Below are 24,179 nucleotides of genomic sequence, written 5' to 3' on the forward strand. Positions count from 1 at the left end.
TATATAAATTCATTGCCTAATTGTATGCCTAATTAATTTACCTATATATAAATCCATGGCGTAATATGCCTAATGTATACATATTTTATTTTTATTTTTAATAAAAAATAAAATATGCTTAATATATTTAAAAATACGTAATAATTTACCTAGAAAAATAAAAAAATGTTAGTCCATTTAAAATTATTTTTTCTATATTTTACATGATAATATAGGTCAATTATTTACACATAAATTAATATCACATGCAAAATAATTTACTTCGAAAAATAAATAATGAGATAAAACATCCTAATATATGTAACAAATGCATTAGCCACATTAGGCATATTAGGCAAGTTAGGCATAGGTCATGTATTAAGCATATTAGGCATTACTCAATGAATAATGTGCTAAAACATGCACATGAGTCAATTATTAGGCGTATATTAGGTAAGTTTCATTTTATTTTTCATATATTTGGCCATGAACTTATAACATAATGTTTTTTTCTTTTATAAAATCATTAATCCTCTTTTCAATCCACTTGAAATTAATTGTGAGTAACAACATTCAAATAGGGGGGAAAATGTATAATGTGTAAAATTAACATAATTAATGAATTTTTTATGTGAAATTTATTAGAGTGAAAAATTATGTTAAAATTTATATGAAAAAAAATTGAATTTCAAAAGATAAAGTCACATTTTCAATATGATCTATAGGCTAGCTTAGATTGTAAAACCTCGTGATGAGAACATGATGGGATAGAGTCGAAGGCGAAGCTACAAAGTTAGAAACAGCTAGAAGTTGCCCTAGTGAACTACATGACTTTATATTCTCTTGTTACTAAAGAAACGATTCTAGTAAATTCTTACGACTTCACAAATTTGGTTCAAATTTGTATTTGACGACAATCGAACTTAAGACCTCTCACTTATAAGTGAAGAGGAATACCATTAGACCGTAGTCTTAAGTGGCTTCACATTCGTTTTTATATACAATAATATTGGGAATGAATGTATGGACTACGCTACATAATTGAACATCTATAATTACGTAACAACTCTATATGTGCCTGTGAACACGAAAAATTCCTGAAACGAAAGAGACAAGAAACGACGTGCACAAACAAATATTTGTATTTGATGATTTTGGGTTACAATCTCTCTCTATTTTGATCCTCTGATTCGATCTCCGTAAGGTGTTGATTTGTGGATGTGCGATTGATCCAAAGGGCCGTTGGGCTTGATCTAAGGATGAACGTTCTTCAAGGGCCGTGGACTTGATCTTGAAGGTGGATTTGAGCGGATCTTCAAAGGGGCTTTTGGGCTTGATCTTTGAAGAACAGTGATGAACGGATCTCCAAGGGCTTTTGGGCTTGATCTTGAAGGACAGTGATGAACGAATCTTCAAAGGCTTTTGGGCTTGATCTTGAAGAACGGTTGGATGTGTGGATTTGTCGACGTTGTTGATCCAAAGGGCCGTTGGGGCTTGATCTTGGATGAACGGATGATGAACGATGGTGCTTTCTTCAAGGGCCGTCGGGGCTTGATCTTGAATTGGTGGATGGTTGATCCAAGGGCCGTCGGGGCTTGATCTTGGAAGAACGATGAACGAAGAACGAAGAACGCTTTCTTCAAGGGCCGTCGGGGCTTGATCTTGAAGGTGGATGATTGTTGATCCAAGGGGCCGTTGGGGCTTGATCTTGGAAGAACGATGAACGAAGAACGAAGAACGCTTTCTTCAAGGGCCGTCGGGGCTTGATCTTGAAGGTGGATGATTGTTGATCCAAGGGGCCGTTGGGGCTTGATCTTGGAAGAACGATGAACGAAGAACGAAGAACACTTTCTTGATTCTTCAGGAACCTGGATGCTTGAGAGCTTCGGAGTTTCAGAGCTTCAGAGCTTCAAGTTGTAATATGAATTGGTCCCTTTAATGAATGAAATGGGCTTGTATTTATAGAATTTTCCAAGGCCTAATTTTGAATATAATATTCTAGATGAAATAAGTCGTTTCTGCCAGGTGTTGACACGTGTCCTATTTGATGACTTTTCCAACTCATTTCAATTTTCGTTGAGTCACACGCTACGTGTAAAATTTATGTAATACATGAGCGTTGACACTTTGATTTATCGGTCAACATTTATTTACCGAAATTTCGATGTCTACAGTGCCATCTATGGAGATTGATCATGAGTAATCTCACTAAGGTCATATCTGGTATTGAATTATTTTTCACCAAAAGCTGATTTACTTTACAGTTAAGCAGTAAAAAAGTGTGGTAAAAATAAAACATATGTTGCAGTCCTAATAAGATTGGAAATATGATTGTGTAAATCCTATTGGGATTCTGTTGTATCTTTTATATAATATCTTATTTCAGATGTAATACCTAATCGATAAGGAATTTACCTTCCATACTACTAGAAATAAATGCACACTGGGGTGAGATAACACACACTTCAAAATTCACCAAATCTCTCTCTTTCTCTGTGTGTCGCGCCCCTCTCTCTCCCTCTCTATAATTCTTCAGTTAAATAGGCATACAACACGTTATCAGCACGATCTTGATGATGCAAAGGAACTAAAGGTTCGTGGAGGAGGTTCTTCTACAAATTTAAGGGCTCAATTTTCCTTTTATAGCCGATCAGGTTCTTCTAGAACACATGCTTGATATTTTATAAGCCCTTACTTGCATGAAAACATTCTCCATAATACAAGAACCCCCAATCTATTATTGCATAATGTTACTATTATATACATCGTATATTTGCATATATTTGTCAATATATATAAGAATGTTCATGCATGCGCAATTGATATATATATATATATATATATATATATATATATATATATATATATATATATATATATATATGTGTGTGTGTGTGTGTGGTTAGGCCCTTTAAGGGGAGGGATCCCCATTTTTTCCCCAATAAAAAAGGGATTAGTTGTGGGACCCACTCTATGTTTTGTAAATCTCGATTCATAGATCATGCTTACAAAAATTCAATTCAATTCGAAACTATTTGCCCATTTAATTATCACGAAATTTCATCATTTCTTATAAAACAAAGTGTTGGTCAATTTCTTTTAACTCAATTAGATGCCTCAAATAATAGATGGTTAAGATCGTTGAAGTTTGATGTGGTATGAGCTCAACAACTAATTCCCATTAACAAAAAATGGGGGACTTCCCTTAAAGGTCTGGAGCCACGAATGGGAAAATTGCGGTCGAGCCACGGTCTAGAGCCACGCCGCCGCACAGAAGCTGTGCGCCAAGCCGTTCCTAGTTGGCTTAAAGCCAAGTCGTGTTGAGCTGTGCTACACTGAGTCGTACCGAGCTTGAAGCTCGGGCATGCCTTCCACAGGACTCTATAGCCTCGTTTGATAGCTCGTATAAGGGATCAAATAGGATTAATAATCCGAATCCAGTTGTTTGGTACTCTCTCGTATTAAATAGCCACATGATTATTTAACCGGTTCCACTTATTTTATACGGTGTATACCCACTTGATAATATTGTCCAAATTGGATTAATTATTAGTCGGGTTGCATTCACTTTCCTTCTCTCGTGAACTCTTCTTCACTGAAAAATTCATTTGATGTTCTTCCTATTTCTTCTTCGACCCAACAACAATTCTCTAGCTTTTCCACCAGCAAATTAAACCCAACTTGACATCCTGCCGACCAACACACCAGAAAAGATCTTGAAATTCCTTGCATGCATGTCTTCGTTTTCCACCGGCAAATTAAACCCAACCTGACATCACGCTGCTCAGGAGCCACGCCGTCTTCGTTTTCACACCCATATATGATGGTGGATCGATAATTGAGAGATTTCATCTGGATTTTGGGATTAGTCGATGATTAAATTTTGTTGTTGTGGGGTAATTAAACTCAAAATTGGGAAAGTTTCATATGGGTTTTTTTTTTTTTTTTTTTTTTAATTTCAATGGATTAGAAACCATGGAGATTTGGAGATGATAATCTGGCAGCAGTGATTGTGAAGAGAGATGGAATATGAGCTTTTGATTTCAATGGTACATGGTGGCGATGGTGAGTGCTAGGCGGTTGCCTGGCTTTGCTCTTCCTCTTTTCTAGGTTTTTTGTTGGTGTAACAAATTGTTTTAATTATTATTATTTAATATTCTCTTTTTTTACTCCATTTTATCTTCCATGAGTTTTTGAAATTTGTTTTTCTTTAATTTTATTTCCATTTTATCATCAATTTTATCTTAAAAAAAAAAGTAAAAAAATCTTCTTATCAGATGCAGTACCAAGACAGTATAAATAATCCTACGTTAGTTTATTTAATTAATATTATTCGATGTAGAAATCATCTTATCCGACTAAAATAGTCTGTACAGTTCGACCTGCCAAATGAGGCCTCAGAGTATAAATTTATACAAGTGGCTTAGAGTACAACTAGGATTCCTTGAAGTACATGTTACAAAAGTATAAGTGTACTTTGTCTAGACAGAGTCGGCCCTGAGGGTGTGCAACAGGTGCAACCGCACATGGCCCCCGATTCAGAAGGGCCCCTAAATTTTCATTACATGTATATAGATGCATATAAAATAGATTAGATGCAAAAGATAATCTTATATGTGATTCTAGCCCAAGTGGTTTAGCTCTTCTTTCTTATAGCCCATGTGCTAGGTTCGAATCCTAGTGATAATGTTTTGTTATATTTTAAGCTTTTGCAAATTTGTAAATAGGAGGTAACAGAAAGGCATGTATCGAACTCAGGACCTTTGAAGGTAAGGAAAAACACCTGGCTGATCAAATAACTTATTTTTGTTGTAGTAACTTGTAATATTTTAGTTTTATAGATGAAAAAATTGAAAAAAATAATAATAAAGAAATATAACATTAAAAAAAATGAAGGGCCTCTATCTAAGTTTTGCACATGGCTCCTCAATACTCAAGGTCGGCCCTATGTCTAGATGTTTGAGTTCGAATCGGTAATTACTCACTTTTATTTTTTTATTTTATTTTTACCAAACGATATTATTTACACTAAGGAAAATGGGTGGGTTTAGTCTCACAATGGGCTAGCAATAATGTGGCTCGATTTCGCCTTTAGCAAGAATCGAACCTAATACCTCTCACTTGTAAATGAAGATGAATACCATTAGACCGTAGCAGTAAGTGGCTACTCACTTGTATTAACATCAGGAAATAATGTTGGTTTACTATAGGGATTCTAATAAGAGAATCATAAAGATTGTTTATTAATAAAAAAAGATGTCATATGCTATCACATAAATTGATCATTGAATGAATTTCATTGATATCTCAGAGTGCATCCAACGTGTATCGAACTTAGGACCTTTGAAGGTAAGGAAAAACATCTGGTTGATCAAACAACTTATTTTTGTTGCAGTAACTTGTAATATTTTAGTTTTATAGATGAAAAAAATAAATAATAAAGAAATATAACATTAAAAAAAATGAATGGCCTCCATCTAAGTTTTGCGCATGGCTCCTCAATACTCAGGGCCGGCCATGTGTCTAGATGTTTGAGTTCGAATCAGTAATTACTCACTTCTATTTTTTATTTTTTGAACAAACGGTATTATTTATACTAAGGAAAATTGGTGGGTTTAGTCTCACAATGGGCTAGTAATAATGTGGCTCGATTTCGCCTTTAACAAGAATCGAATCTAAGACCTCACTTGTAAATGAAGAGGAATATCACTAAACCGTAGCAGTAAGTGGCTACTCACTTATATTAACATCAGGAAATAATGTTGGTTTACTACAAGGATTCTAATAAGAAAATCATAAAGATCGTTTATTTATAAAAAAAAGATGTCATATGCTATCATAGAAATTGATCATTGAATGAATTTTATTGACGTCTCAGAGTGCATCCAACGTGTATCGAACTTAGGACCTTTGAAGGTAAGGAAAAACATCTGGCTGATCAAACAACTTATTTTTGTTGCAGTAACTTGTAATATTTTAGTTTTATAGATGAAAATAATAATAATAAAGAAATATAACATTAAAAAAAATGAAGGGCCTCCATCTAAGTTTTGCATAAGGCCCCTCAATACTTAGGGTCGGCCCTGTGTCTAGATGTTTGAGTTCGAATCAGTAATTACTCACTTTTTTTTTTTTTGAACAAACGATATTATTTACACTAAGGAAAATGGGTAGGTTTAGTCTCACAATGAGCTAACAATAATGTGGCTCGATTTCGCCTTTAGCAAGAATCAAAACTAAGACCTCTCACTTGTAAATGAAGAGGAATACCATTAGACAGTTGCAGTAAGTGACTACTCACTTATATTAACATCAGGAAATAATGTTGGTTTACTATAGGGATTCTAATAAGAGAATCATAAAGATTGTTTATTTATAAAAAAAAGATGTCATATGCTATCACAGAAATTGATCATTGAATGAATTTTATTGACGTCTCAGAGTGCATATACATACATGTCAGTAAATCATTCTTTGTTTTGTATATTCATCCTCGCTAGTCAATTATATTAATACATTAATGCGTACGTACGCGTCATGTAAATTTATGATTTTGACATACCGAATTTAGACTCTATCACATTTGATGTTGATGAAATATATGAGCTGCAAAATCATGCGTGTCGTATTTAAATTAGTAATTGCATGCGTTGGTGTTTTAATATAAAACTTTGAATGCAGGTTCGTCTTCGGTCTTTAATCTTTTACATTGATAATTATCTTTTTGGAAAAGATGCAAATTGAAATAGAAAATTTCAGAGTGTTGGTTCTTGCTCAGCTCCTCTAGCTTCTGCATCCTCAGCTTCTCACTCTCGGTCAACAGCTGGTAATTAAGCAGATTACAACAAATTGTAAGAACAAGTTCCAATTAGTGCAGAAGGCCATGCATGTAAAAATAGTTAAATTTGTGGCCTGGACAAGTAATTAATGATAATTTAGTTATTACGTTTAATTACCTCCATAAGTGTGGTTACAAGTTGAGCCTTTTCTTTGTTCTTTTCATTGAATCTTTCCAGGGCTTCTTTGTATTCTTTTTCCTGTTTGTTGACAGATAAGATGATGTTTATTTTTCTTCTAATTTTCAAGAATATATACATATAATGCCAGCAGAGTAGATGCATGATCGAATGTTTATATTGGTGTGAAATGCTAGATTGCACCTTCTTCTGGCAGCTCAGTCCCAGCGGCTTCAGCTCTCGATTAGCCATGTCGATTTTCTTCCTTACATTTGCAAGTTCCTTCCTCATGGGATCTCCCATCACTTCCAGCTTCTACTAGGTTGGAAAGATAGCGCAATATATATCATAGCTTCATTAGCAAGTGATCGAGTTATGCAAGACTTGCAGCTCAATTAATTAAGAGCATTCTCCTACTTATACCAGTGTTGCTTGGTATAAAATATAAAAATAATAAACAGTAGAGTTAATTTGTAGGACTTACTTCCCAAATCTGCGCGAGACGCCTAGTTTCTTCCCCAGCACGACCCAACTGAAGTTCAACTTTCTCCTTAACCTCCATCTTCTTCCTCTCGATCTCTTCCTCTTTAGCTTGGTATGCCGATATTGCCAGCCTCGAAATCTCATCATCGTCGTTCTCCTCCGTTGACAGCCTCCCACTACTATTGGAAATGGAATTACTTCCAAGGCTATTCATTTTCTGCATTTCAATTGTTTGTCACTCCAACAAGTTCCAAATCCAATTAGCCTTTTACATCTATCTGCTTCCACCAATGAAAAACCCCACCACGTATATATAACATTCTACTTCCATACGCGTGTCGCAATTGGTTTTGCTTCAAACTTGTCTCTCCCCTTCCTTTTCTGGTAGGCCTTCTCTTCTCATGCTTTCTTTCGACGACATGATTCTCAATCGCAGCAGAGACAAGATGAATTGTTATGTTCTTATGTAAACATGTTTATATATATATATGCCTAACTTAACATTCATACCCTTTAAATGTTTTGACTTCTATTTATCAATTTACTCCAAGTCTTTAGACTCCCATCATTATCTAAGCCCAATCCGTACAATAGTTATACAACGATAATAAGCACTTTATTTTTTGACTGAAAGAGAATTGACTCTAATTGTTTTTCTAAAGGAAAATTAATTAAAAGAGTTTGAAAACTTTGAGTTTTAAAGATAAAGACAAAATAAAGGGTAAAGTGAATAGTACCATGATTGATTTTTTAGTATAAAAATGTGGTTTTTCGTTAAAGTAAACGATACCAAAATTTTTCGTTAAAATTCATTTTTTCTAACCTTCGATTAAATAAATCAAATAAAATTAATTACATGAACAAGGAAAAAAGTGCAACAGAAGAGTATATAATGAAAACCAATACTCTAATAAAAAATGTTCAGGCCCGCAGTATGTCTTTAAACTTGTACACGTGTCATCTTTTTATCAAGCCATGGTGTCACTACCACTGCCACGTTGTCACATCCCCGTAAAAGTTTCTCTTCATTTTACAACCTTAGCGATCATATTTCCTTTATTTTTTGCACGAAGGTAGTTGAAGTGTCAAATTTACAAGTGGACGCCATCTCATTTTTAAATGTGGGCAACTGTAAGGAAAATATGGCAACACTGGCTCAACGTTTGCTTCAAGCAACGAGGAGATGTGTTCCTCTGTCAACTTTAAATTGGACTAAGCCACCCAACAAGCCTACCATATAATTTTGCTTGAATAGGCTTTTAGTAAGAGTCCAATTTAAAATCTCTTATTTACTAGTGAAAGAAGTATCGTTAAATCAAAATAATAAGTGGTTCTTCCGCTGTCACGTCTTAAAATTACTTTTCCATTTTTTTTCTTTTAATCAGCTTTTCCCTTTCAACCATTGAGAGTCAATTGACTCAGTTCAATGACGAAAGTTCACTTTGCAGTCATTATATTAAAATGGTCATTTACTCATGGGAAACGATAAATTGATATGGAAAATAATAGACACGTCATTCTTAGCCCCTTACACACCGTGATTAATTAGGTTAGTAGTATTCATTTGATTTATTCAATCTGATGTAAAAAAATAATGGCAAAAGATAGGAGTCTAAGAGGCCAAAAAAAGTGAAAATCACCTCCCATTGATAATCACACCATTTTTCTTTCTCCTGAATACCCTTCTTTATTTATGATCACCAAATTGAACGATCGAATGAAAAAACATACATGACTAAGCATGTGTCTAGTGGAAGAAAAAGAGTGTTATCATTTCCCAACCAAACATTAAAAAGAAAATTCTGCCATGCTTGCCAGAATAGAAAAACATAATTACCCTCGCTATAATGCAGCAAGCCAGTGTGATAACTTGAGAAGCAAGTAATTCCAAAATCTAAGCGTTCCTATCTCATTTGACAACATAACAGGGCACGCATTTGGCTATCAATCATAACAATTTCTCAACAAATAACACCCAGGAAGAACTCCTGCCAAAATTAGGGTCAACCTGCTTCGGTAGGAAGATGAAAATGAGATCGCATCATTTCCGTTGAACAAGTGAAATGAGAACATCTCCAAAGCAAACCTATCTTTTACATTCCTCGAAGGAAAATTGTTTCTCACAGGACATGAACTGTCAATTACAAGCTGTATATTATGAAGAGTAAAAGTTGAAGGTACAGGAAAGAAACTTGAGGGCAGGCGCTGAAGGGGAAATCAACGAATCGGAACTGTCTGAGGAATGAGGAAAAATCACAAACAACACACAAATTCTCATTCAAACAAAGTTCATAGGATGCTACACTATAGTATAAACATTCTCTGCCAGGAAGTGAAGATGGGAGCATTAGGGTACAAACGCAATATCTTTGAAGTACTCATGCTCAAGAGCACTCCTGGCCGTAATCCTTTTGCTGGGATCCAAGCAGAGCATTTTCTGGAACATAAAAAACAAAGTACTTCAACGATATAAAACCCACACTGCAAAATATATACTTTTATTTGTGTTTATCATTCATTTTCTTCCTCTATCAAGGCCTTTCCAATTTTCTAGATGTCATGTGGATTGGAATAAAACTTTAGAGATTGACAAATCCAACTCCTCAAGTTGTCATGTTGCAGGATTGGGCTCATTAAAAAGAAAATAAGATATTTTCATGTAGAATGAACAATGGACAACAAAAAAGACTCATTAAAAGAAAATAACAAATTATCATGTAGAACGAACAATGGACAACAAAAATCACCCATATGGAGTTGCTTCCAGGCTATATCAAAGTCCAGGAACCCTTTTTTGTTTCTTTTCCTTTTTCAAGTTCTACTCTAGTACTCCGCCCATATGTTATTACTAACACCTTTGTGGGATCAGCTAGGAACTGTATTAATACTCACAATTGAATCACAGTGTTGATGTATGTATATGAACAACTTTTCCCAATTGAAGTGCAGAAATTGAATCTGAACTTACTGAGAGAAGATCAACACCAGCTGAATCAAGATTTGGAACTACACTTGCCAACTCCTACAAAGTAAAGGATGCTTTACTTAATATTATCAATAGCACATAGGTTGACGATTTTTATAATGGGAGTACATAGCAACACGCATAAAGTTTTATTACCTTAGCACCCCACTTCGGAAAGGAAGATTTAAAATCAGGCAAAGAATTCACTCCAGGCCATGTATCCTCGGTCGGAGTACCCATGATTCTTCATATGAAAAGCAACAGTGTGAGTGGGATAGGATCTATTGAGGATGATGCAACACATTATATGGTTTACAAACATTTGGATGCATATGACTTCCACGAAAAGGAAAAAAATAAGGAAATTAAAGCATAGAGATTTGGTTGGGAATCTTTCACCTAAATATCTTGAACAATTCATCAATCTCAGAGTCCCCAGGAAATAAAGGCCGTTGGTTTACCATCTCGGCAAATATACAACCCACTGACCACACGTCAACTGGAGTGGAGTAATGGCGAGAACCAAGCAATATCTCTGGCGCTCTGTACCAGAGGGTCACCACCTATGGCGAACCACCATAAATAAATCACTTTTTTTAACATTAAAGCGCACACCCACACACACCAATAGCTCTCAGTTGTTAACATATCAAACAACCGAAATGTTGCAGTTAGAAAGTTTAATTTCAGTACATGTGACTGCATCATATTACTGTTACTAACTGCCACATCTTTTTTTTTTTTTTTGTCACTTTCAATTGCTAAGAAAAGAAAAATTATCTGAATTTTACAGCAACAGCGAAATGTCAAGATCTACTAGAGACGCATTCAAACCTCATGAGTAAATGTCCTAACAGGAATACCAAATGCTCTAGCCAGTCCAAAATCTGCAAGCTTTAGTGCATTGGTACGACGATCTATCAGCAGATTCTGGGGTTTAAGATCTCTATGAAGAACTCTATGTGAATGACAGTAAGCAATGCCTCTGAGAATCTGGTAAAGAAACAGCTGCAGAAAGAGGACATGACCAATTAAATTCCATTGTAAGCTTAGTAATTCAATAGTTTATTGTCAAAATCGGGATAGATTACGTAACACAAGAAAACTCCAAGACCGATGTAAGGTAACCTCAGTAGAAACTAGAATTAAGGATCACAAGCATCACACTACTTGGGCCGTAAAGGACTTGAAATCTGCTTCGCAAACTAAGAGAAGAATTGCACAGGTAAATGAATGAAAAATGTAATAGAAGGAACTAAATACAAAGCTTCCAGATGATAGCCTAACATTTATTTAGCAAAGCTAAATTTCTTAAAACAAAAATAGAAAACTGCAACTGAGATGAAATACCATAATTTTCTGACCACATAAGTACTCAATGGACACCATGTCATTTAAAGGTTTCTAAAAGTAAAAGTCTCTATATCAAAGAATGCCCGAACTTCTAATGTGCAGAGGGACTCACTTTTATTTGGCGAGGGTCCTTTGCAAATTCAGGAGTAGAATCCATATGCTTCTTCAGATCCAAGTCCAGGTACTCAAAAACCAGATACAAGCGCTTCTCACTGTGCACTACATCCTGTAACCTGTCAAGCAATATCCATAAGTATTTATAATATATAAATCATTTTGCAACACAACCAAGCTTTAAGGAAAGATGATATGTGTCTACAAAACCAGATCAATTTTTTTTTAACAGTATAGTTTGTCTTCCACTTAACAAAAGGATTTTGTTTTAAACATTTCTATGAGGACCCACGTTGCTATTTTATTTTTTGGGGGCCATGCTGTGAAATTACACATTAGTTAGACACTGAAAGAAATGCTAGTTCCCTGGTCAAGCTCAGACAATTCAGGAAAACAACATGCTCAGAGCAAAGTAAAAGAACGGTGGTTATCAAGGTCAGTCATGCTATATTCTCCGGTTTTGAGAATGTTTGGGATAGAGTTCAGTTTTTGTCTGTGTTGTGGGCATCAGTTTGCCCACAGTTTAGAGGAATTTCGTTCTCCTTATTTTGCTAGATTGGAAGGCAGCTATTTTCTGGTTCATCATTTTTCTTTTGTCAGCTATGTGGAGCTGTTAGTTTTTTCCTGAGCTGTAGTGGTTTTTTTGCTCAGGATGGTCTTATACAAGCCTCTCAGTATCTTTTCTTTGTTTTCAGTATAATCGTATCCTTTTAAAAAAAAAAGATTGAGTTGTTTAAGTTTCCATTAAGAACAGAATACAAATAGGAAGAAGCACATGATACAACTAAAAATCAAATATGGTCCAAAAATAAAATATTAACTTGAGATCATAGTCTACTTTTCATCTACTCAACAACAGGTAATGCCTTCAGAAGTTCTATGATTCAGAAAAGCTGAATGCCCAAACATGTAAATTCAAGCTGTAGATTGGGAAAATCATCCATCTCTTGATCAGTGAGGAAACTATGCACCTGTTCTAAAACTCCAATAATTATCTCATAAACTACTAAATTGATGAAATTAGTCCAATACACGGATGTAATAAATACCTGACAATGTTCCCATGCTGCATTTCTTTCAAGAGGGAAATCTCACGTATAGCAGTGCTTGGCACTCCCTCATCTTCCTGCTCCAAGCGAATTTTCTTCAAAGCTATAGTCTCATTAGTGACACGATCACGTGCCTTGTAAACCACTCCATAAGTTCCTTCACCAATCTTCTCAACTTTCACGTACTACAAAACCGCAAACATCACAATCAAAGAAAATTTATCGATACAAAAATACAACAATCAAAGATCAGAAAGCAAGAAAATGGCACAACCATCACTAACCTGGTCCATCCAATCTCTCTGCTAAAATCCAAGCCTTCAAAACCTAAAGGAAACAGCGAAAGTACCCGTATCAATTGTAACTTTCAAGTAAACATAATCAAACCATCCTAGTTCACTAAAACTGGCCACACTTTCATCTTACAGACCCATATCATTTCTCAAACACCGCCATTCGCACCGTAAAATCCCTGTTACTTCACTGCCCATTATACAACAAATCAACTATCAAATCAACCACTAAAGAGATTATCCATTTCTTCACAATTCCTTCCTACTCACATTCACTGAACATACATTGCATTACAACCATTAGATCAACCCACCATATCTCAAAACTCAATCATCAGTAAAACCTCAACACATCAGTGACTAGCGATGCTCAGTGAGCTCGATTTACAGATTTAAACATCCACGTTACGGAAGCAAGCAATTTGAAGAAGCAAAAGAGTAAGTAGAAATAAACACTTACGGGACGGATCCTCCTCTGGACCCCTAAGACTTCGATTCCTCTGTCTCCTTCTCTGCGCCCGTGTGCTAGTCCTCACCGCAGAGAATGGAGGAGGAGGAGGTAAGAGAGCCCTAATTGCTTGGCAGTACTCCTTTGGGTTTGGGTTCCACCACCACTTCAAACTAGCTTTTATTATTTTAGTTTCTTTTTTAATTTTTATCACAAATGATTTTTAAAATTAATTAGCCACATCACGATGGTACATAAAATTGATAGTCTTTAAAAATGGGTGTCGAAAATGAACGTGCTCTTTCTGTCAAAATTTTCTCAAAAGTTTTGGTATGTGTTGATATAGCATGTGACTGAGTTCTACAAATTTAATTAATATTATCAAGTGAATTAAAATTATTTAAATAATTAAAATAATTTATTTTAATATAATTAAAACTTCAAAAATAAAATTAAAACATAAATAGTAGAAAAAGAAACCTTCAATGACAGCCCCGTCTCTTCCCTCTCCGATCAGCCTCCATCCCAGCAACCTAGCTCTCCTGTGGCCTCACAACCCCTCCGGCGCCAAGCCACTGCAGTACCACATGTTTAAGTCAGGGTGGTGAAGAAGAAGATTTTTTTTCATTTTCCATTTATATAAAAATCAAAATTGTTTTTTTATTATTTAAATATTGTTAATCCACATGACAGTATTTAATTAGACAGATGAGCCCCTGTATGTGCCACATTACTACATATCAAAATTTTTGATAGATTTGTGAAGGAAGGAGCACATTAATTTAAGACACTTATTTTCAAATACTACATTTGTGATATCTCGACCAGTTGGAAATTTAATTGAAATTATTTCATTAAATTCTCCAATTTTGACAAAAGTGAAGTTAGGGGTATTTGGATCATTTCAAATGTTTCTCGATCTTTTTGGTTAACTCTTGAGTTGGTTAGGTAGAGCTCGATTTCACGAGGGTATAGGCCCAAATTGATCTCGATTACGGATTAACAGAAGAAGTTAGAAGCATTTTAAGTAGAAGGGCAATTCAGTAATTGGCCAGAGTGCTAGAAATAAAGTTGTTTCTAGAAAATTCCATAAAAACTTTCCAAAACGGGAAAGCTACTACAGACCCCCTTTTTGGGGCGATCAGGTCACTGACCTGGTTGCTTGACCTGGTCTTTTCTCCTCTATCCGACCTCCATTTTGGGTGATTTTGGTATCTATAGAAGGCTCTCGACGAACCCAACATCTTGGTGGTGTTAGATTTTTCATTTTCTAACACGCTTTTCAGGTTGAAGCCACAACCTCCCAAGGGTTTTTCAGTGATGTTATCATATCTCCCGTGATTCCAGTAACCATTTCAGTCGAGTGATGTAAGAAACATCATCTACTCTTCATGATCTTCAAGTTGGTATGCTTGGTTTGTGCATTGGTTGTTGTTTTAGATTTGGGTGTTTAGAAACCTAGAAATCCGGTTTTCTCCGATGATTTTGGTCGGTTTCCGGCTAGAATTGGTCGTTGAACTAGTTATGAAAGTTAATCCGTTCATCGAGGTCTATCTATCGTGTGAATTTGAAGCTCATTCGGTTAAGGCTGAAAATTCGAATTTCTCAAACCCTCCACTAAGGCTACCATTCCATGTGGCGATGCGTGGGAATCGCCCTTCGATGTTGTCTGAGTACTAGAGACCTTCTAGTGACCTTGTGAACCTGTGTTTAGCTTGGTTTCTCGAGATTCAATTGTTTGGTGCGGTGATCAAATTGGACCACCACTGTTTTGTATGATTGGAAGGGATCCAACTGTTGGATCGTTGTCAATTTGTAATACGTTGTGTTCGGAAGCATAATGAAGCCCTTAGAAATTTAAGGATTGGAACATCTGATGTCTGGATCTTCTGGATTGAATAACCTTGTATTGTTGACATTACTAGTGCCTGCTTTGACCGACGGTTGACTTTTTGTCAACGTGCCCAAATTATTGTAGTGTGTCATTTACTTATAGAATGTTGTTGAGACTTGATGGAGCTTAGTTGGCTCATTATGATGAAATGTCATTCCCAGTTGACGTGCATCTCGATTTACGTGCAAGTAACACTTTGCCTCATTTTACGTTCCGGTCTTACTAAGTTTCCTAAGTGGGGTTTTATATAATGTGTTAGGCTCCTTGAAGCAATGTCTATGAACCTAAAAATGCAAAGAACTCCAGGCAAGTGACTTTAATATTATGTAATATGGTTATTACCTGTGAAACTTCCTTATTATATACTGTGTGGTACAACATGGATTTACAAATGATTTTATGATAGTGGGTGCTACTATGACATGTTTACCCCGATAATGTTATCGAAAAATATATCTATGCTATGTTTCAAATGATTGTGAATTGAGAGGGCTAGTAAAGGACCGCTAACCTAGTGTAATGGGGTAATGTGGCATTGAAATCTGTACCATGTAGGAGTGATACATGGATGATCCCTCTTTGTTAATCCGTATTGGGGAACCATACTATTTATCGACTGTGCCTGGTTAATTCATGTTGGACAAACTTAGGGTTGCGCCTGGTTAATTTGCATTAGGCGATCCTTGTTACCTAGCTATGGCTATACGTAGCTTAGGAGTGATCACACATGGTTAATCCGCATTGGGTGGTCACCGCCAATAAGTGTTTTTAGGAATGACTCTGCTTGGTTAATCAACAATGGGGACCACTTCCTACTCGGTTACTAATAGGATTTTTACCACCTGCAAAACTAAGGATAAAACCACTAAAAAATACTTGCAAGAGTACAAGATTATCGTAGTATAGCAACTCAAGCAAAGTCATTTTCCATATGGATTGAATGGATAATTTGTATGTACACTAATCCTTAGCTAATTATTTGAAACAAAGTTTCGAAAATGTTGATTTTGAAATTTAAATAAAAATAATTGGCAGAGTAAAGAAAGAAAAAGAAAATGATTTTGGAAAGCAATTTAAATACTAGGGTTCCGCCATCATCACTAACAAACCTATGCAATTTTACCAATTTTCCTAATGCATAAGTTCTTTGTGATGTTTGTTTGTACCAGACTTGACCAATCCCGAAACTACTGAGCACCGGTCAACGTTATACTGTCAAGGACCCATAAGAGTTTCCCTCCAACCAGGAGGCCAATCACAGTGCGACACGTGTCGACATCAGAAGCCAATCATAGCGCGACATGTGCCAACATCAGAAGCCAATCACAACACGACATGTGTCAATGTCAGAACAAAGCTAGAAACTCTCTTCTATAAAAGGAGATCATTCTCCAACAATATTTCCGAATGTCATTTGTACTAAATCATTCACTAGTACTCACTAAAGGAGAGCTTGAACCTATGTACTTGTGTAAACCCTTCACAATTAATGAGAACTCCTCTACTCCGTGGACGTAGTCAATCTGGGTGAACCACATACATCTTGTGTTTGCTTCCCTGTCTCTATCCATTTACATACTTATCCACACTAGTGACCGGAGCAATCTAGCAAAGGTCACAAACTTAACACTTTTTGTTGTACCAAAGTCCTCACTGATTTTGTGCATAAACAATGTTCAAGTAAAAACGTATATCTAACATGCAATCTGTCTGTGATGTTCAGATCAAATATAAACATGCAAGACTCATTAAGCTTTGTGAAAACCCTTCGAAAAACCATGCAACCTTTAAGAGCGTGATGTTTGGCTTAAGTGAACTTACAATTACTAATCACAAGAAGCCCTCCTCAATTTCAAGGTGGTGTTCCAATAGAAATTGCATCAAATTACTTGTCTAGATACCTTAATGGTCGCGAATCACTAAGACAATTGGGTAGTTTAATCGCGGTGATTAATAATTCAAAGCAAGCATGCATCCATTCATAAGAAAATTAACAAAATCACAAATGCATGCTAAGGCTCATGACTTCGCCCTAGCAATAGGAATTAATTATGCATAATCATAATAAAAACTAAAGAAAATATCATTAACTAGAAAAAGGATTGAAAACACCTCGTAGGTAAAAAGTCTGAAATTCTCCAAAATATGCGTCTCTCCCTCTAACCCTAATGACTAAATAGCCCTATCTATACTACTAGAAAAGATCTTCTAAAAACTAGGAAACATAATAAAATAAGATAACTAGGAAATACATTCCTATTCTAACTTTGGGCTGCCTAGCCACAAAGAATCCCACGTTTCTGGATTTTCAGGGCACCAAAACAGGCCCAAAGCTTAAGATGCCCCGAATATATTGTAGAAGTCCTCGAACCCAAAAGACATCATCTTGGATGCCAAAAAGCCCAAAATATCACTTTAACAGCACTGTGCGCTGCTCCTTTATTTCATCACCATAATTAATCTGCTTGATATAAAAGTTTGAAACTTTGACATGAACACGTTGAAAGACTAACAAACATCCTCTAATTAGAATCACTCCAAAATTCGTCCGTTTGAATACTTTTTGCTCAAGAGGAAGTCGAATGTCCTAAATATAATTCAAAGTATTAAAATTCTACCAAATTAACCAATAAATTAATACTAAGATTAGGGTAAAATATATAGTATAATATCGACTCATCAGTTACCTATTATAGGATTTGATCGAACTGTATCTCTTTGTGGCTATAGACCTAGTTTATTACATATGTGAAAGAAGACATTGAATACATGCGTGGCTCAATCTAGAAACAGTTGAATCGAACAGTTTAAATGATAGTGTTGCCTAAAAGAGAATGAATTCGAATGTGACTCTTTCCTGCTCGATACAAAAAGAGATGCAAAAATATATAAAAAATATACCGATCTCTTACCTACACGTGTTGGTAGTATTGATGGTGTGTCATTCCTACACAATTTCGGGTTGTATGATGACTAATAATTATCTCAAAAGACATGTGGTGAGATTCATATTTGAGGAACCATTCATGTACGTATTTAATGAGGTGTATGGTGGTTATGTTATAAAATATGTGGTAATTGGACCCTTGTGATTATTCAGAAAATGATGAAAGGCTAGTGGTGAGTCAAAATTCGAAGAGATTCATGAAATGATAATGACGGTAATCAGATTGACGAATTGATCCAATATTCAAAGGAAAGTCCTATGTGGATGTAGCCACTACTTTTACATTTAATCATTTGATCTTACTTATATTTACATATGTTGTATTATTGTCACTTATACGAGCTTCACAACTTATCTAGGTTTTGCTTTGCCCGATGTGCTATTCCCATGGCACAAGGTTGTTTGCAGAGTAACCGGTAGCAGTTAGGGGAGAAGATTTTAGGTGGTGTAATTGTGTAAGATCCCACATCGCCCAAGGTTGAGGATTCTGTAAGCCTTACATGTATATTCTCATCTCTACCTAGCACGAGGTCTTTTGGGAGCTCATTGGCTTCGGGTTCCATCGAAACTCCGAAGTTATGCGAGTTTGCGCGAGAGCAATCCCATGATAGGTGACCCACTAGGAAGTTCTTGTGTGAGTTCCCAGAAACAAAACCGTGAGGGCGTGGTCGGGGCCCAAAGTGGACAATATCGTGCTACGGCGGAGTCGAGCCTGGGATGTGGTGGGGGCCCTGATGCGATGAAAGTTAAGCACTCAAATTAAACCCTCTTGTTGTCAAATTGTAGTATAAATGCAAGTAGGGATCGTTCTAAACCGGGGATTAGGAGGGCTTGCTAAAACCTCTAAACTGACTCAAAAACATAAAAACAAAATTAAAAACGTTTGAATAGACTCAAGGGACTAAAAAAAGATTCAAAGATTCAAAACAACTTAAAAACACTCAAAACTGCCTAAAAACACAAACTGGGCATATTTGGACTCTAAAACAACTTTGGACGAATTTAGTGTTTTGGCTTGAATCAAAGCACTCAAAAACACAAACAAAACAGAAATTTAACACTTTGAAACAAGAAAGTAAAAGGGGGATTTTGGTTTTGACGAATTTGAAACAAACAAACAAGTTATAAAACTAGGCAGATTGTAAAACGAATTTGAGAAATAAGATGATGGATGGATTAGTTAGAGGTCCGTTCTTCACACATGACACCCTTGTACATGAATCGATTTCCAATTGCTTTTCAATAAACTATGATGCTCAACACCCCAGATTAACCGTGATGCACAAATTAACCCTCAAATTTTCCTTTACTCATTGAGTTGGATGAATGCATGCGACAACCCAAATCATTCTCTAAAAGTCCCCTATATGAATGCATAATAGAGATACAATCAAAGATCATTACGTTCAATGAAAATCATAAGTGTTGACGAGACCATTGTAACTATGAATGCATGATACATTTGACAAACAACCATTGTAACTAGAAATGAGAGTGAATCGCGTTAATTGAATTCTTGGCAAATGTATCATGCATTCATAGTTACAATGGTCTCGTCAACACTTATGATTTTCATTGAACGTAATGATCTTTGATTGTATCTCTATTATGCATTCATATAGGGGACTTTTAGAGAATGATTTGGGTTGTCGCATGCATTCATCCAACTCAATGAGTAAAGGAAAATCTAAGGGTTAATTTGTGCATCACGGTTAATCTAGGGTGTTGAGCATCATAGTTTATTGAAAAGCAATTGGAAATCGATTCATGTACAAGGGTGTCATGTGTGAAGAACGGACCTCTAACTAATCCATCCATCATCTTATTTCTCAAATTCGTTTTACAATCTGCCTAGTTTTATAACTTGTTTGTTTGTTTCAAATTCGTCAAAACCAAAATCCCCCTTTTACTTTCTTGTTTCAAAGTGTTAAATTTATGTTTTGTTTGTGTTTTTGAGTGCTTTGATTCAAGCCAAAACACTAAATTCGTCCAAAGTTGTTTTAGAGTCCAAATATGCCCAGTTTGTGTTTTTAGGCAGTTTTGAGTGTTTTTAAGTTGTTTTGAATCTTTAGAATCTGTTTTGAGTCCCTTGAGTCTATTCAAACGTTTTTAATTTTGTTTTTATATTTTTTAGTCAGTTTAGAGGTTTTAGCAAGCCTTCATAATCCCCGGTTTAGAACGATCCCTACTTGCATTTATACTACAATTTGACAACAAGAGGGTTTAATTTGAGTGCTTAACTTTCATCGCATCACTGCTACACACACTCCCTTTTATAGAGGGAGTGCACGGCAAGGAGGGGAACAAGGAGTGGTGTGTGCAATGATTCAAGGGTGAAGTGATGATTCAAAGCATGGGGGGTAAAATGGAGTGGTGTTGCAGCAATGAGTGCATGAAGTGGTGCTGAAATGATTCAAAGGTGAAAGTGAAGTGATGATGCAAAGCATGGGGGGTAATTGACCATGATATCTGATGGGTAAAGGGGACAAGGAATGGTGCAATAATTGAGTGCAATGATTCAATGTGATTGACCATGAAATCTAATGGGTGAAGGGGACAAGGATGGTGCATCAATGAGTGCATGTAGTGGAGGTAAAAGTGCATGAAATCTAATGGGTGAAGGGGACAAGGAATGGTGCATTCAAACTTGATTTTCTGCACTCCTTTGCCGTGTGTTCCAGCTCCTTCCACATGTACTAGCTGTTAGACAAATTTCACACACATGTTTTGCATCATTTCATCTTGCAAACACCAACTTTGGGCCACTTTACACCTCTTCACACATGCACCAGCTACTAGACACTTTCACATACATGCTATGCATCATTTCAACTTGCAATTATGTTTGTAGTTGCTGGAAATGTAAATACAACTTGTAAAACAATCCAACAAATGGCATCTTTCACTTCTTTTCCTTTCAAATTGTTCCTTAAGTGTATGTATCTGCACACTTCCACACTTCAACTTCATTATTCAGATTTTTACATATGTTGAAATTCTTTTTAAAACACCAAAAACGTCCATCCAACTTGCTCCATATGCATGCAATCCATTTCAGCCCAAAATTGCTTCAAAATGCACTTTCTTGACAACTTTGTTATTAGGATCTACAAACACACGAAAATAGCTTAAAACACTCTTATAAGCAATAACTAGCTAAGTAAATGCAGAAAACATGTTAACTAATGCGCATAAATATGCTACAATTTATCGTGTTACAGTGGAGTCGAGCCCTAGATATGGTGGGGCTCGGGCCGGGATGTGACAATTTGGTATCAAAGCCAATCTCTGGCCGGATGTGTGCCGACGAGGATGTCGGGCCCCTAAGGGGGGTGGATTGTAAGATCCCACATCGCCCATGGGTGAGGATCCTGTAAGCCTTATATGTATATTCCCATCTCTATCTAGCACGAGGCCTTTTGGGAGCTCACTGATTTCGGGTTCCATCGGAACTCTGAAGTTAAGCAAGTTCGCGCGAGAGCAATCTTAAGATGGGTGACCCACTGGGAAGTTCTCGTGTGAGTTCCCAGAAACAAAACCGTGAGGGCGTGGTCGGGGCCCAAAGGGGATAATATCGTGCTACAGTGGAGTTGAGCCTGAGATATGGTGGGGGCTCAGGCCGAGATGTGACAAGCTGTGTGAGCAATACACTTGAGAGTAGGTATTGTTACCCTTTGTTGTACTTTATTTACGATGAAGCTCTGATGTATATTGTATGTATGAGCCTCATTGACTCTTATGAATTTTATACTGTACCGTTACTATCCTACCATCACGTGTCAATTTCGAGCATATTTCGGGATCACCGTGACTACTTTTGGTGGTATCAGAGCAATGGTCCCCGGACCACAATTAATTCCAATTCATAAAGTAGCTCATGTGCAAGTCAAGTATGGGCTTCCCATGCAAGTCAAGTATGGGTACCTTTTAGAACAAAAACAATATTATCTACACTAATGGGCTAGCAATTATGTGATTAAAATTCGTCTTGGCCAGAATCGAACCTAAAATCTTTCACTTACAAATGAAGATGAATATTATTAGACCGTTACTAAGTGACAAATCTTAAAGTTAAATGAACTTAACAAACAAGGTACCGAACAAAATCAACCTCATTCAAATCGGCCCTAAAAGAAACGAATAATATTAAAGTATACACAAACCACAACAGAAAATGATCAGGAGTTTATTGCCACGAAAAACAGGGGAGATCTTAATCAACACAGATGAGACAAGCAATTCATCTGTGAAGTTCAATCATTTATCAGAAACCCCAAACACAACGGGATCTAGGGTGTGACGATGTCAGGAAAGAGCCACGCCAATTAGAAGTCTGTCTACTTGATTTGATGAGTTAGGAATAAAACCTGAGCTATACGTAAGGGTAGTTTACTTGCTTACTTTAAAGAGTAAGGAAGCAGGGTGCTTCCTACTAGAACACAATATGGATCCTCCTCCCCACGGATGAACAATAAATCTTGCCTTTCTTCTCGTGCGTGCTAACACAAGCTGCATTGTTCGCCACCACCCGAGAAGCAGAAGATTCGAAAGTCCGAGCTGAAAATACATGCATAGATAGTGGTCTACTGAAAAAGGCCAATGACAGACAAGGTCTACTTGACATAAATTATAAAGATAATGAAACCTTTCACAAGAATCTTTCGCAAAACTAACTAATCAGAACGATTCTTTATTAGACCGCGGCATTTGATTCTCCGAAAGTGAGCTTGCATGTGTTCGATCTCTTCCATCTCTGCCCTCACCTAATGTTGAAGAAAGGATTGGTAAGATTCGCCTGAAGTGTCAGTTGACAGACTTGAAGTCTAAATCACGTGTTATGTGATTGATAACGACACGTCCTACAAAAATATACATCTAATACAAGCTTTATCGTGAATAAATGTGGAACTTTATGAACCAAAGTAGGCAGCACAAACATGATATGAGTGAAAAATGACACTCTCTCAACAGACTGAATGGAATTGAGTAAAAACAATCTCACAACTGATGAGAAAGATCATGAAAATTCCAAGTTATCCCATTAGTGTTTAAGCCAAGATGCCATGAAGAATATCAATACTCTGCAGAGTTATTCTTACAAATGTTATGTACACCATTATTATTCCTGGTTACTTCCAAATAAAAGCTTTTCAAGCACTTCAAATCACCATTCGGCTTTAATTTGTCCCATCAGTCTTCTACAAAAGCGAAACGACAGTAATAAGTGCATCGGTGGCCCTGGCGACGGAATTTATGGTGTCTCTTCATTCTTTCAATTATTTCTAAGCTTGCCGGCCCTGTAGTCCTGTACAAATATGTATGATGTTTTATCAGTTCCATTTGGTGGTTGGGTGGGAAATGAATATCAAGCTCTTCATTCCAAATGGTCTAAACCTAATTGTATACAATGTGAAGTAGAGGGCAAAAGATGTAGATTGCAGAACAATGGCACCAAGAATAAAACTGAATTTGTTCACCGGAGAAAACCAAGTAAGGATAAAGTGTGCAAATCTTATTTCGCATGTATTCTGCTCATGATGTTTTTAATGATTATGATCGATATACTCTACTACATGTTGTAATTTTTCTGCTTTCATGTAATTAGCGGCTTATATATGTGATAAAAATATTAATTAATTTTGAGAAATGACAGTCTAATTTACGCAACCGTCTTTTACAGGCAAAACAAAGACATTTG

At 36.3% G+C, this 24,179-nt stretch overlaps 2 protein-coding genes across 3 annotated transcripts; both read right to left on the minus strand.

The window, feature by feature from the left end:
* Positions 1 to 6,607: 6,607 nt before the first annotated feature.
* Positions 6,608 to 7,705, minus strand: LOC103417421 (uncharacterized). The gene is made up of 4 exons (XM_029094226.2): positions 7,420 to 7,705; positions 7,140 to 7,250; positions 6,936 to 7,016; positions 6,608 to 6,802 (listed from the first exon to the last, which is right to left on the minus strand). The coding sequence occupies exons 1-4, from the start codon at positions 7,639 to 7,641 to the stop codon at positions 6,638 to 6,640; spliced, it is 579 nt and encodes a 192-aa protein (XP_028950059.1). The 5' UTR covers positions 7,642 to 7,705; the 3' UTR covers positions 6,608 to 6,637.
* Positions 7,706 to 9,496: 1,791 nt separating this feature from the next.
* LOC103408505 (cell division control protein 2 homolog) lies at positions 9,497 to 13,984 on the minus strand. 2 transcript variants are annotated; one of them, XM_070817788.1, is made up of 9 exons: positions 13,653 to 13,984; positions 13,184 to 13,226; positions 12,900 to 13,084; positions 11,849 to 11,969; positions 11,218 to 11,391; positions 10,783 to 10,946; positions 10,540 to 10,627; positions 10,387 to 10,440; positions 9,497 to 9,855 (listed from the first exon to the last, which is right to left on the minus strand). In XM_070817788.1, the coding sequence occupies exons 2-9, from the start codon at positions 13,190 to 13,192 to the stop codon at positions 9,766 to 9,768; spliced, it is 885 nt and encodes a 294-aa protein (XP_070673889.1). In that variant the 5' UTR covers positions 13,193 to 13,226; positions 13,653 to 13,984; the 3' UTR covers positions 9,497 to 9,765. The 2 variants fall into 2 exon arrangements, with proteins under 2 accessions (XP_070673889.1, XP_070673890.1); XM_070817789.1 differs by lacking the exon at positions 13,653 to 13,984 and adding an exon at positions 13,330 to 13,377.
* Positions 13,985 to 24,179: the final 10,195 nt, after the last annotated feature.

Source organism: Malus domestica, chromosome 02, assembly GCF_042453785.1.
Source record: "Malus domestica chromosome 02, GDT2T_hap1".
Taxonomy (NCBI): Eukaryota; Viridiplantae; Streptophyta; class Magnoliopsida; order Rosales; family Rosaceae; genus Malus; species Malus domestica.

Excerpts from the sequence above, each read along its gene's own strand:
- LOC103417421 (XM_029094226.2), bottom strand. The coding sequence starts at position 7,641 with ATGCAGAAAATGAATAGCCTTGGAAGTAATTCCATTTCCAATAGTAGT. Across the intron at positions 7,251-7,419 it reads GTCTCGCGCAGATTTGGGAA|AAGCTGGAAGTGATGGGAGA; the intron begins GTAAGTCCTACA and ends CCAACCTAGTAG. Across the intron at positions 7,017-7,139 it reads GACTGAGCTGCCAGAAGAAG|GAAAAAGAATACAAAGAAGC; the intron begins GTGCAATCTAGC and ends GTCAACAAACAG.
- LOC103408505 (XM_070817788.1), bottom strand. Across the intron at positions 11,970-12,899 it reads CAGCATGGGAACATTGTCAG|GTTACAGGATGTAGTGCACA; the intron begins GTATTTATTACA and ends ATTGCTTGACAG. Across the intron at positions 9,856-10,386 it reads CTGGTGTTGATCTTCTCTCA|AAAATGCTCTGCTTGGATCC; the intron begins GTAAGTTCAGAT and ends TTTATGTTCCAG.